Raw genomic sequence first — 14,374 nt, 5'->3', positions numbered from 1 at the left:
ACTCGGTACTGCTAGGCATTGTGCTTAGCATAGTTTATTGTTTCCACATATTATGGGACCCTCAACAAAGCTGTAAGATTGACACTGCTACTATTTCCCAGACATAGCTGAAGACAGTTAGTCTAGGAAGCCTAGCTAGGGTCAGTCACTGAGACACAGCCAAGATGTAGCCTAGTTGTCCCAAGCCTAGAAGTTGAAGTCTTGGCCACAATGCAGGTTGCATCTTGTAAATAGGTATATAAGATGATTTAAATGTTTAGGTGTTATATAATCTCATGTTTAAGTTTTTATTATAAAGAAATTCTATAATTAGATTTGTGTATTTTATCTTTTAGTGATTTTTTTAAAAGATAAGATCTCTATGTAGTTTAGGCTGGCCTTGAACTCACTGTGTTGCTCAGGCTGGCCTCAAACTTGTGGCAATCCTCCTGCCTCAGCCTCCCAAGTTTTGGGATACAGGCGTGCTTCACCACACCCAGCCTTTGAGTGATTTTTGTTTTTAGCAAGACATTTATTACAGATGAGTCAGGAAATACAGATAAGCATAAAGCACTAACACCTAAAATTCCACTTATTTAGACATGCAAACATTTGTATATTATGCCAAATTTGTGGATGTAATTTTTTAGATAGACTTTGCTCACAACCACAGTTGTCTAACTTGCTTTTTGCACTGCATATTATGACTTATCTTTTTCATATCTGTCAACACATTTCTGCAGTATTGTTTTCATTGGTTATGTAAGATCTGAGGTCAGTCCAACTTTGGACATTGGAATTGTCTGATTATTTCCTGGTAGAGTCAGCACATTTATTAATTCTTTTGGCTAGTTTCTCATTAGTGGAAAAGTTGGATGACACTGAAAGTATACTGTTAATCTAGTTAGCCAGGTACAAAGTTCAACTGAGATCTGTCCAAACTGGTAGACCATCTAATTAAGCAAGCTGAAGGTATAAGGTAAAAGTAGTGCTCATATGCAGCCCCAGGAGAAGGCATACATCAGCACCCAGAGTGTACAGTGCTCCTGAGGTCAGTGTTCACCAGATGGTGGAGCAAGCTTTGTCAGAAACATCTGATACCAGCATTGGAAGTGTAGCACACAAAGTCCTTGAATACAAAATTCAAAAACAGGCCAATTCCCACAATTCCTGAGGTTGCTAAAGTAATCCTAGTTCCCAGAAGATATATTTTTCTCCAGTTTACTTTGAATAAATTTAAACCTATAGAAACGTTGAGAGATTAATACTTTTTACTAGAAATCCAAATACTTTTCACTAGATTCAATAATTGCCATTTGCTAATCATATACTTTTCACTAGAATGAAATCCAAATACTTTTCACTAGATTCAATAATTGCCATTTGCTAATCACACTTAATAATTCCATACTATATTATTTGCTAGTGGAGTTTTGTGTGTTTGTTGTGCATTTATTTTAAAATGAGCAGCCAGGTATAGTGGCATATGTCTGTAATTCCAGAACTCTAGGAGGCTGAGGTAAAAGGATCACAAGATCAGGCCCAGCCTGGGCAACTCAATAAGACCCTGTCTCAAAAGATTAAAAGGGGGGGCATGGTGGCACATACCTATAATCCTAGCACTTAGAAGGCTAAGGTGGAAGGATTGTTAAGAGTTTGAAGCCAGCCTCTATAGTGGGTTCAAGGCCAGCCTGAAGTATACAGCAAGACTGAAAACAAAAAGCTGGGGCTGTAGCTCAGTGCAAACACTTTGTGTTCAATCCACAGTACCGCAATATGTACGTATATACATACGTACATAAACATGTCTACTCAATGTATTATGAACATCTCTTCAGGTCAGTTAATATGGGTGTACAAATCATTTTTAATGGCTATATCTTAGATCATGTGCCCCTGAAGCACAACCTTGTACACATCAAATATCATAAAGTGCTTATAATGTCATAAAAAGCGCTCACCACTCTTAGCTATTAATATTATTGTAGCAAATTAATGTCTCAAAACTTATTCCCAGGACAAAATTTAGCTGCTGTTTATAATCAGCCAGAAAAGGGAAGCACTTTAAATGCCCAATGGGCTGGGTGTGATGGCACACACTTATAATGCCAACACTTGGGAGGCTGAGGCAGGAGGATTACCCAGAATTTGAGACCAGCCTGGGCTCCATAGTGAGTTTAAGGCCAGCTTGAACTACATAAAGAAACCATCTCAAAAAATAAATAAATTGTATTAAATGCCCAATGGTATTGGGTTGATTACATTCACTGTTCTATACTTATATAATAAAATGATATGCAGCCAGTAATTATGTAAAATATTTAATGACGTGGAAAAAATGCTATAAATTAAGTGTAAAATGTTATAATGTAAGCTATTTGTAAATTATGTTTATAATTTGTGAATTATATGTTTCAAAGTAGATGGATGGATAGATGGAGGCTAGAAGTCAGGAAAGACATACAAAAGTATAAAATGCTTGTATAGACGTGTTACCCATGCTGGCCTCAAATTCCTGCCTTAGCCTCCCGAGTAGCTATGACTACAAGTGCATGCCACTGCGCCCCAGCTCAGAACACCATTACTCACATGAGACAAAAGCCTGGAAAAAAACCCTAAATGTTACCTGGAAATGAATAAATAAAACATAGTCCATCCATTTAAAGCACTGATACCTACAAGATGGATGCATCTCAAAAACATTATGCTATTGAAAGGAGCCAGTTACAAAAGGATAAATATTATCCTTAGATACCTGGAATAATTCAATTCATAGAGACAGAAAAGTATATTAGAGGTTACCTGAGGCTGACAGGAGGGGAGAATAGGGAATTATTGTGTAATGGGTGCAAGAGTTTCAGTATGGAATGAAGTAAAAAGTTTGGAAATAGTAGTGATGGATGTAAGTAATGCCATTGAATTAGATACTTAAAAATAGTTAAAATGGTAGTTTTATGTATGTATATTTTACAATAAATGTATTACCTATCAGTTGTAAAATGTAGGATGAAACATTATGCATTTTCTTTTTTGCTATGATTTTCTCATTTTTCTATAACTAAAGTAAAACTTTATAATAAAAAATAGAAGCAAAAAAACTAGGATTCCTCAAGATAAGTAATAGATGAAATACAGGTACTCTATTGTGTCTGTACCATGCACAGAGCATTGAGCCAATAAATTTACCAAGTGGAATTTGGAAAGGAAAATCTATTGACATGAAAGATAATAGAAGATTAGGAAAAATCATAGTCACTCAATTTTTTATAAAAAGTAATATGAAATTTATAGTTCAAAAGAGGGTAAACTTTGTGTTGAAGCTTATTGTGTTGAAACTTATTCTTGAGTGCTTCCATTCTGGCTAATTGTAACTGAAGTTCAGATGACTGCTTTGTAGTCTTCATTTCATAAAATGCATAAGTTAAACTTTTTGAAGTACCTTTGATTCAGTGTGATTTCACACCTAGCCCTGCAGACTGGTGTATTACCAGATTAAATAAGCAATCAAGCTGTCCCTTGAGTGACAGGGGCAGTGGACTTTCATAGTTCACTATCAGTGGGCTGAGATAAGGTCACTATGGCAGTGAGATGGTAATTTAGAGCCCTCTGCTGATCCCACTGAGTCCAGCCTGTGCACCTACCATGACGGCACCTCTATTTTGCAGTGGAGCCAGCAGTGAGACAGCCAGAGTAGCTGAGGCCTGTGGGCTTAGGAGCCCACACTGGTATATTTAGGCCTGTTGCTGGATTTCAGAGCACCAAGACCTGGTACAGCAGCTCCTGATACCACCTAGGCAGTATCCTTCTCCATCTCCTGAGCTCTGTGAATGAGTTCCTGTTCAGGGTGATAGTGCTGTATCTGCTCTTGCATAACCAACAGTGAGTATAAATCCCACCCTATACTTTCATTTCTTTCCTGCCTGACCCCTCCACCATCACTCTTTGTCCTTTTTTACCTGTCCCCTCTCCCATGTCTCGTCCCCAAAGGAGAACAGGAGGAAGCTCTTTATCAGGCCTATTTTGCACAACTAGGTCAGGTAGTAGCTACCTCACTTATTACCTTAATTTGAACACTACAGGGGTCCACCCACATATTTCCTCCATAACTGTACAGTAAAAGCCAGAGAAAATATTACAAACAAGTTTATCTCTCAACACTAGTTTTGTAAGACTTTCATATACTCACCTTTTCTCCTTTTTTCAGTCCTATACTGGATGACAAGTCACCTCATGAAATAGTAGCCCAACCCAGGTGAGTGGAACCTTCCAGATGGTGGACAGGGCTGACCTGAGAGCCGGTCTTCACACAGTGGTATGAGGCAAGCAGTGTGCTCTGGGCTGCTGTAGTAAAGACTGAGACAAAAGGTGGCTATTGTTCTAACATCCTGAGTGAGTACCCTTCAGAGTTCCTGAGACTTGTGCATTGCCCACATAGCTTTTGAAGCTGGTCTCCTCCCAGCTGATTCAGCCTCATAAATGCCAAATCTGAATCAGTGAGCTTTCACAGGCACTAGTGGCTCCAGTGCGTCATCACAGAGGTAAAGGATTTAAAAAGCTTGGTGGAGTTCAAAGCAGTTGTCCAGTCTTTCCCATGACTGGTGCTATTCCCACCAGCTCTGGGAGACCCTTACTGTGTCCTGTGAGGTAACAAACCACTGCCATACTCCAGAAAGATATCTTGAGACATATTTTTCCAGAAAATCAAGACAAAGTAGGCAGCCTAAGAAATATTTCACATTTGTGCAGATTAAACTTGTTTATTAATCCATATAAGAATTTTTCATCTTGGGAGGAAATGGCAAAACCAGCAGAAATGGCCTTTCAAGGAATGAGCTCAGACAAGTGTTCAGACAACGCCCACATGAACTCCAGGAGGAAACATAGTGATAATTTATAGAACATTTTACCACATTTTAAACAAAATACAATTTAATGCATAATTCTCAAGTTAGCATTCCATTTGAAAGGAGTTAAAACTCCTATAATTTTCCAGAGGTTAGAATGATACTCAGTTGTAAATATGTCCTTGTCCAGACAAGTGCCTACTTGCCTCAGTAGGATCTGCAAGCCTACAGGAGAGTATGCTAATTCTCAGTCCACCCCTTGTTCTGGGTGATAAAACAAACTAGAGGGAAAGAAAAGTCAGAGGATTAGTTTTAAATATTGTCTTATGTGTAAAATTAAAAACCAATGACTTTAGGCTGGGTATATAGCTCAGTGGCATAAGTGCCTTCCTGTCAAGTGCAAGGTCCTGAGTTTGATCCCCAGTCTTAAAAAAAAAAAAAACTAATGACTTCAAATTGAGAATTGCAATGGAAGTTTTTTACAATGTTAACATGAATGTCAATTAGAGTTCTAGATGATAGGAAGAGTTCCAGTCCAGGCAGAGTTTGACAGAAAAATTACAGGTCTGGTTTCTGCAATGATTTTTGTAAAACTCCATCTCATTTTTCATGACATTTGTCTCAGGTCTGAAGACTAGGATTACAAATCACACATATAGAAAAAGGGCTTAATGTGTATTCAAAGTGTCAACTCTGACAGGCATCAATCTGCTACACTGACAGTCTGTTAGGCCACAGGGAAATAAACACTTTGTTAATAATAATGTCTTATTTTAACCATTTACCGAGTACTTCCATTAATATCTTTTAAAATATAGAACAGAAGAACAGAATGATTTATCAATCATTTTAATTTCAAAGACTAAGAAAAAAATGTGTTGATATCAAGAAAAACTGTGAAAGGTTGTAAATGGGCTACAGAGATCACTGGGCACCCTTTTGGCGGAGGCCTTGTGCACCAGCATGGGCAGAGAATCTTCACAGCTTCCTGTGGGGGCTGTGCCTGTCACTGCATTGGCTGAGCCGCTTCATGACTATAGGTCCCAGGAGCTGGTAGTGACAGTATGGCCCTGCTCATGGAGTTCCAAGTGAGCCTTGTAGGAGGGAAGATGATTGATTCTGCCTGTGGAAGACAGTCTACATCTACCAACCTAGTTCAGCATTTTTGCCTGCCTGTCTATGTGTTCTTTTTTGTTTTGTTTTGTTTTGTTTTTTGAAACAAGGTTTTGCAATGTAGTTCAGGCTGGCCTTGACTCAAAGCAGTCCTCCTGCTTCAGTCTCCCATGTGCTGGGATTATAGGCATGCACCACCACACCCAGCTGTTAAAGACAATTTAAATGTCTTTTTAGGCAATGGGGATATAATTCAGGAGTATAGCCCTTGCCTAACATGGAGAAGGCTCTGGATTCAATCCCCAGAATATATCTATGTCTGCCTCTATATCTGTATATGTATCTCTATCTATCTAATGTTTTAAGCATTTTTGGAAAGACACAATGTCCCTTTACTTGAGGGCAAATTGTTATTATATTTGAGCCAAGTTTAAAAAACTGTAAGTTTCTATTTAAAGTAATCAATTTTTTTTTGTTTGGTTTGTTTTTTTCCGGTACCAGGAATTGAACTTACAACCTTGTGCTTGCCAGGCAGGCGCTGTGCTGCTGAGCTAAATCCCCAGCCCCTAATCGAATTTATTAGCAATAACCTGCGTGTGTCGTGTGTATGTGTGTGTGTGTGTGTGTGTGTTTTGGTACCAGGAATTGAACTCAGGACCTTGCACTTGCCAGGCAGGCACTGCACCACTGAGCTATATCCCTGGTCCCTGAGTGTTCTTGATTGGAAAACAAAGTATTTTGTGGGCCCATGCAAATATGGAAGAGATTTAATATGTACCTGTAGCTTTTCTTTCTGGGGCCTACTAAGAAATGGCCTCAAACTTAGGCCCTAGAAATATTACTGCTGCCACTGGCCATGTCTGCAACTGACTCATAAAAGCTTGAGTCTACAAGAAAAGGAACCACTGGAGAATGGTAAAATCCTCTTATGAGGATACAGTTGACACAGCAAACTCGACTGCTTTATAGTCTCTATAGGATCAAAATTATTTTAAAATAATATCAAAATATTTTACTTTTTTATTCCCATTCTCTCATCACTATACAGTTTTTTTCCAGAGGCTGCATGGCAAGATACGATATCTTTGCTCTGCCCATTAAAGGCATGTGTGCTCATGAGTATATATTCTTATTTTGAGACAGGGTCTCTCTCTTTTTTTGTGGGGGTTACCAGGAATCAAACTCAGGACCTTTGCTTCCCAGGCAGCCTCTACTGAGCTATATCCTCATGGCTGTGTAGTTCAGGCTGGCCTTGAACTCACTGTGTAGCCCCGGCTGGTCTCAAACTCAAAGAAATCCTCCGACCTCAGCCTCCTGAGTGCTGGGATTACAGGTGTGTGTCACTACGTCCATCTTCATGAGTATATTTTTAAATTTTCTCAATATTAGGTTTTAGCAGAAGCCGGGTGTGGTGGTGCACACCTGTAATCCCAGCACTCGGGAGGCTGAGGCAGAGGGTCTTTGCAAGTTCAAGACCAACCTGGGCTACAAAGTGAGCTCAAGGCTAGCATAGCGAGACCCTGTCTCAAAAAGACTGCATAGCGAAACTGTGTCTCAAAAAGACAAAAAAAAAAAAAGTTTTAGTAGAGTAAAAATCAGGAAATAAAACTCATATAAACTAGAGCACAACTTTTAGTAGTATAAGGGAACACACTGAGAACCATGAAAAGAAGTAACATCAACTATAGTCCTTCACCTGTGACAAGTAGCAATATTTCTTGACCTCACTTCCCTTATTTGCAGAACAGAAATGCATTTATCTCACTCCCTCCTCCACTTTCCACACCTTCCACAGTATGATTCTATGACCTTCCAACACTGAAATATTGCCAGTACCTCAGGAGTAAGCTCTGGCCCTTCAGAATTGTGAGATCATAAAATGTTACAGACTTAGAGAAGTTAACTAATCTCTTAGGGTCACTCAGGCTATGAAATGGTGGAACTGGTATTTAGAACAAGCAGTTCTCACCCCAGAAGCTAAGCAGTCAGCTGTCCCATTTAATACCACCTCACTAAGCAAAGAGCAATGCCACCCAGGCATGTAACACTGGCGATCACCCCATTTTCACATTAAGCTCTGTTGCCTAGTTTTGGAGTTAACATTAAAGAGCATCTTCTTTGCCTATTTCTTTGGTGTCATTTGAAATCTTTTTATACTATATGATAAAAAACAATTTTTCCATTGTTTCTAGAGTAGCTAAATCCTCCTGCACATCTGAAAATTGGGCATAATTAAAAATAATATATTCTTAGGTTGAGGGTATAGCTCGGTGGTGGAGTGCTTGCTTAGTGTGTGCAAGGCCCTGGGTTCAATCCTCAGTACCAGAAAAAAAAAGCCTCTAATGTAGCCAAGCATGGTGGCACAGAGCTATAATCCTAGCACTCTGGGAAACTGAGGTGAAAGAATCTCAGGTTTGAGCCCAACATGGACAATTTATTGTCTTTGCAAGGTCTCAAAATAAAGAAAGAATTTGGGATATAGCTCAGAAAAAAGGCCCTAAATTCAATCCCCAGTACTACAAAAAAGTCTCTAATTTATTGGATTGTGTTGTAGATCTTTCTTGGCTGAATATCCCTTAGTTCTAGATATATTGGTTGAGTGTATAGAATAACAGAGTACTGTAAGATATACTAACTTTTAAATAAATTTTGCTTCTTTCCAAAAGAAATCTCCACTTCAATGCTGTTCTCTGTTCACTCGTCATTGCAAGAAACTCATCTACCTGGTGAAAAAAAATCAAACACATATTTTAAAATATACATAGATAATTCATTTTGACAATATTGTGAAACAGACTTGCTCACTACAAACTGAATATTATTTATGATAATTATAGCTCAATTTTTTTTGATAGAGGAAATAAGGCAAGAAAGGCTATAAACAGAATCTCTGAAGGCAGTTAGGGATTCAGCCAGGAAAATTCCTATAATAAGGTAGAAGCAGAATTCGGAGCAAAAGTTTAATGGTATATTTTATGAGCTGGTTTTAACCGTAAAAAATAAAACAAAACAAAACACCTGCCTATTGGGCATGTATGGTGGTACAGCATTCTGAAAAGCTGAGGCAGGAGGATCACAAGTATGAGCCCAGTCTGGACAGTTTAGTAACTTAGTGAGAACAGTCTCAAAATAAAAATAAATAAAATTGGTAGGGGGCTATAGCTCAGTGCAAAGGCCCTGGGTTCAATCCATAGTACCACAATTAATTAATTAATTAATTAATTAAAAGGGCTAGAGATGTAGCTCTGTGGGAAGGCCCTGGATTCAATCCCCAGCACTGGAGAGAGAAAAAACCCAAACCAAAGAAACAAAAAGCCCACCTGCCTATCATGTGAATCTGCTAACCCACCTTCCAAGGATCTGCTGTTGTTCTGAAATTGCAGATCAGGGAGAAAACAGGAGTTGACTTTATATAGCTGGGTAGAAGAAATATCGCCAAGTCCTCCTTCCGGAAAAGCCACAGCATGCTGTTTAACCTATTATTATTTACTTGATTGTATAAAAGTCATGTTTATTTTTCCACTTTGCTGAAGGCCTCAGTCATTACTCATAATAGTCAATATTAACTGAGGTGGTTTGCTTTGTCTTGTTTTTGAGACAGGGTCTTTCTATGTAGTTCAGGTTGGCCTTGAACTCACTTTGTAGCCCAGGCTGGCTTGGAACTTGAAGTGATCCTCCTGCCTCAGCCTTCTGAATGCTGGGATTACAGGCCTGTGCCAACATGCCTGGCCTGGCTGAAGTTTTAATACACAATATGTAAGTATGTGTTCATTAAAGCAACATGTGCTTTAACCAAAATCATTTTTTCCTCAGACCTCTTTATTAATGAATTAATGAATTAATTTCTATCAAATGTTCAGCAAAATCCAGGCATATAATCCTAGCACTTGGGAGGCTGAGCTGGAAAGATCCCTTGAACTCAGGAGTTTGAGACTAGCCTTTGCAGCACAGCCAGGCCCCATCTCAAAACAAAACAAAATTAAAAATCACCAGAATAATCTATATTTTTGAAGAAGAGACTTCATCTTGGAAATATTTCTAAACATTTCTTCATTTTATGCTATTTACCGTGCAGCCCAAAGTCTCTTCAGCAACATTTCCTGTGAGACTACAGGAATGGAGGGTTCCTGTGTGGTCAGTAACATCAACCAGCATATGGAAGCTGAGAAAAACAGATTTAAATCCTGAAGAATCTTTGTTGCAAGTTGTACAAGTGTTAGACACTTCATTTATAATATAACCACAGCTGGAGCTGAGAAGAAACAAAGGTGATGATAAAGTGTTATGATCCTAAGTGATAAATTTGATCTCTAGCAGAACTATCTCTAAAAAGTCAAAGTCAGCATGGGAAGGCTCACTGAATGCCCAGTGATGTACAACAATAATTGAAAGAAGGAAGGGGAAGTAAAAAGATGTATTATGTACATGTGCCAACACCCCATAATTATGCACTGCAAACATATATTAATAAAATTTTCTAATTTAAAAAAGGAAACAGCCTCAATAAGAAATACTAGAAAAAAAATTAAACACAATTTCTACACCGTCAGCCTCACTTCCAGAACTTGTGAGTCATCTGGCTCTGGACACAACGTCTTCCCTCATTCCTTTCCCTGCTGAGTTCCTGCCCAGTCCCTAGGGTCCACATTTCACTTCCCAGTAAGGGCCTTTCTCTCTTTTCCTGCCCTAACCCACCCCTCTGCCCTCATCAGAACAGGTGCAGAGCTTGTGCTTCAGCACTGACACCGGTGGCCACACCTGTTTCTTGCTGCTGCTCCTGCTACAGGTATGTCCCTCCCATCTGGTCAGGGACATAGAGGACAGAGCAGCCCACTGTTTTTCCAACCCACCCCCTCAAAGGCCCACCAAAAAATACTATTTAAAAGCTTCTTACCCTGTAAGAGATACCTTCCCTGTTCTGCTCACACAGAGGTCCCTCTCAGGTTTAGCAATAAACCTGCTTGGACTATTGAGTTTACATTCTCCTCCTTTTTTTTTTTTTTTTTTTTTTGAGACAGGGTTTCACTATGTAGTTCAGTCTAACCTTCAACTAAGTTCAGCTTGCCTTTAACTCATGGTGATCCCCCCACCTCAACCTCCCAAATGCTGAGATTACAGGCAGGTGCTACCATGCGCAACCATGACAATTTCATGCTTTCTATCTTTCTGAAGCAGGCCTTCTTTTATCAACTTTGAATGAGGAGATACTACATTTCTTAAATAGAGGGACAGCTCTGAAGATAATAGTTTCTTGTCTAGATATAGATCACTTTTTTTTTTGGTACCGGGAATCCAATTCAGGACCTTGTGCCATCAGGCAGGCGCTGTGCCACTGACCTATACCCGCTGCTCCAGACATAGATCACTTGTTTCAGTATACTTCCATAATAAATTTCAAATGCTTTTCTTCAGATATTAATATTTAAAATGTAGAAAAAGTAAGGGAAATAATTTTAAGGCTATCTATTTATCTCTCAGTGCTGGGGATGGAACCAAGGGCCTCCAGCAGGATAAGAGCACTGCCACTGAGTTACCACCCTAGCCCCTGAAAAATAGTTTTCAAAAAATGAATACAGGGCTGGGGATATAGCTCAGCAGCACAGAGCCTGCCTAGCAAGCATGAAGTCATGAGTTCGATTCCCACTACCCAAAAAAAAAATAAATACATACATACCTTACACAGAAGCTTCCACATTAGTTTTTTTTGCAATTTTAATATCATATTATAGAGGCCGGGGATATAGCCTGGCAAACATGAGGTCCTGAGTTCAATTGCCAGTACCAAAAAAAAAAAATCCTATTATAAAGAGTCTTAAAAATCCAGAGGGCATTATCTTCATTGTAGAGGCAGAGCCACAAACCTAACTATTGATAAAACTATATAAAACATACACATAGTGTATGAAAATCTAGGATAATTTAATAAGATGACAATAGCATAGCTAGGGGAGAGAGAGCAGCGGGACAGTCCACCCCCAGCAGCACATTTTGGAGGCAGCATTATTGGTCGAAAGGAAAACCATATTGTAACAATTTACTCCATTTTAACACAGCCAGAATATATCCAAATATGAATGTTACATCTGCAGTTTATTACTCTTAAAATGTTATCTCATTTTTTACTGAATGCACTCTTTGTGACATTTTTAATATTTTGTAAAGAATTCTTTTTAAAGTCAAACATGTTAGCACTCGCCTGTAATCCCAGCATTTGGGAAACTGAGACAGGAGGATCACAGAGAGTTCAGGGCTGGCCTGAGCTACATAGTGAGTTCAAGACCAGCTTGAGACCCTGTCTCAAAAAACCAAAAAAAATTTTTAATATTGCTACTAATATGATTATTAGTATTTCCTTTACTCACATCAGTTAACTATTATAATAATTTATTATGAACCATAATATTATTATGGATAATAAACATAATTATTGTTCAATACTGCTTGACCAATGAGACTGCCTAAAGTAGACAACACTTACCTGGTTCAGGTTCCCATAAACATATTTTTCTAGCCATAAAATGTTGCAGAAATTTCATAGCATAGGTAAATTGATAATTAGAACATAGCTTGTTAGTATATCTATACTATATCCTTGTCTAGTTGATGCTTATAAATAATTATATGTGAAAGTTTAAAGCAGGTAAGATAATGCAGAAAAGAAAGTAATTATTTTATTTTTATCTTGTTACTGTCTGCATTTGTTTAGTTTTATATATATAATTTTATGTATAATTTATTTTTTCAAAGTTGCAGTAACATTAAAAGTGAAGGGAGTAAAGATGATTTTTTAAAGAAAAAGGCAAGTAACATTCTATATTAATTGCCATTTTTCTATATAATGAATAAATCTATGCAAAAATTATCTTAATTTTCTCTATAGGTCATTTTAATTTTCTACTTTAAGTAATAGTATAGATTACTGTATTTTTATTTAATAAATAATTCTAAAAATTATCTATAATTTTTAATTATAAAAATTATTAATTATCTATATTAAAATTACCCATTTTAATTTTCTATTTAAATAGGTAACATATTCAGATATGCTGGAGGGTAGCAAATTGAAGGACTGCCCAGAGCAGTATGAACTCTAGCTATACCACTGTAAGATCAGTGAATTTAATTAATTCAATATCTTGGCTGTGGTAAAATACTGTCACCTGCAAAATGTTATCATTAGGGTAACACTGGACAAATGCCACAAGAGATCTCCCTGTGTCATTTTTTATAGCTCTATGTGAATCTAGAATTATTTCAATAAAAATTTCAAGTACAAAATCCATACAGAGGTTTTGAGAGTAACATTTCAGCATCAATTGCTCAAGATCATTAAATCTACTGGGGTTTACTTTGTGTGCAAGTAGATGAACCAGAAGGGGTTGTAGGTCATATGCATCATGCAATTAAAAAATAGTTCTTTTTGTTGTACTGGGGATTGAACCTGACCTTCACACTAAACTATAACCCCTACCCTTTATCTTAATTTGGGTGGAGGGGGAGACAGGCTCTCACTAACTTGCCCAGGCTGGGCTTGAACTTTTGATCCACCTACATCAGCTTTCTGGGATGCTGGAATTATTGGTTTGTGCTACTATAGCCACTATTAGGTCAAACAACAGCTTTAACATTTATAAAGCCTAAAATTTATTAATAATAATTATTTCTTATAAAAATGAATTTGCTAAAAATAATTTGGCTCCTTACCATTTATTTCGAACTACTTTCACAGTTTCATCATCAATGTTCAGTGTGGAAATGTAAGCATAGAGAATGCCATAGAAGGGTTCAACTTTTTCTTCACTCTTCAAAGCCTTTACCTTTAACTGCTCAACTGTATAGACATCAACTATTGTATTTACTAAAAATATAAAGAAGTATATAAGTCTCTTATTATTCTAAAAACTATAAAGGATTATATCAAAATAGAAAAGTTATAAAGTTCAAATAAGAACATCTAAATAGCTTAAGTAACAGAAAAATATTATATTTGCTATATTAAAACTGATTATAGGGCTGAAGATGCAGCTCATCAGTAGAATGCTTGCCTAGCATCCATGAGGCCCTGCTCAATCCCCAATACCACTAAAATTAAATCAAAAAAATCCTGATCATATAAATGGATTTAAAATCTACAAAATAAGAAAAAAAATAAAAGAATGTGAAATTAGTCTTTATTAAATAAAAAAATTTCTGATCATCAGAGGATATCATTAAAAAGGAAAGACGATAAGCCACAGGGTAGAGGATGTTAGCAATCCACCATGGAATAAAGAATTCATCCAGAACATCTGAAGAAATTTTTTTTGGTTGTTGTTCTAAGAACCAAGAAAATGGGGGCTGGGGTTTAGCTCAGCGGCAAAGTGCCTGCCTGGCAAGTGCAAGGTCATGAGTTCAGTTCCCGGTACCGGAGAAAAACCAAAAAAAAAAAAAAAAAAAAA

The 14,374-nt window shown here is 37.6% G+C and overlaps 1 protein-coding gene across 1 annotated transcript in view; it reads right to left on the bottom strand.

Moving 5' to 3' along the window:
- Positions 1–4,716: 4,716 nt before the first annotated feature.
- The window catches only part of Meiob (meiosis specific with OB domains), a 35,653-nt gene continuing 25,995 nt past the window's right edge, over positions 4,717–14,374 (bottom strand). Inside the window, exons 11-14 of the mRNA XM_005391499.1 lie at positions 13,641–13,794; positions 10,005–10,188; positions 8,573–8,659; positions 4,717–5,104 (exon numbers count right to left, since the gene is read on the bottom strand). Coding sequence (XP_005391556.1) covers positions 4,988–5,104; positions 8,573–8,659; positions 10,005–10,188; positions 13,641–13,794 — 542 coding nt within the window. The 3' untranslated portion in view covers positions 4,717–4,987. The remainder of the gene's footprint in view (positions 5,105–8,572; positions 8,660–10,004; positions 10,189–13,640; positions 13,795–14,374) is intronic.

This window comes from Chinchilla lanigera, unplaced genomic scaffold (genome assembly GCF_000276665.1).
Source record: "Chinchilla lanigera isolate Chin_1 unplaced genomic scaffold, ChiLan1.0 scaffold00041, whole genome shotgun sequence".
Classification (NCBI taxonomy): Eukaryota; Metazoa; Chordata; class Mammalia; order Rodentia; family Chinchillidae; genus Chinchilla; species Chinchilla lanigera.
Note: the sequence above shows the minus strand (reverse complement) of the source record. Positions and strands in the feature narration are given on the sequence as shown.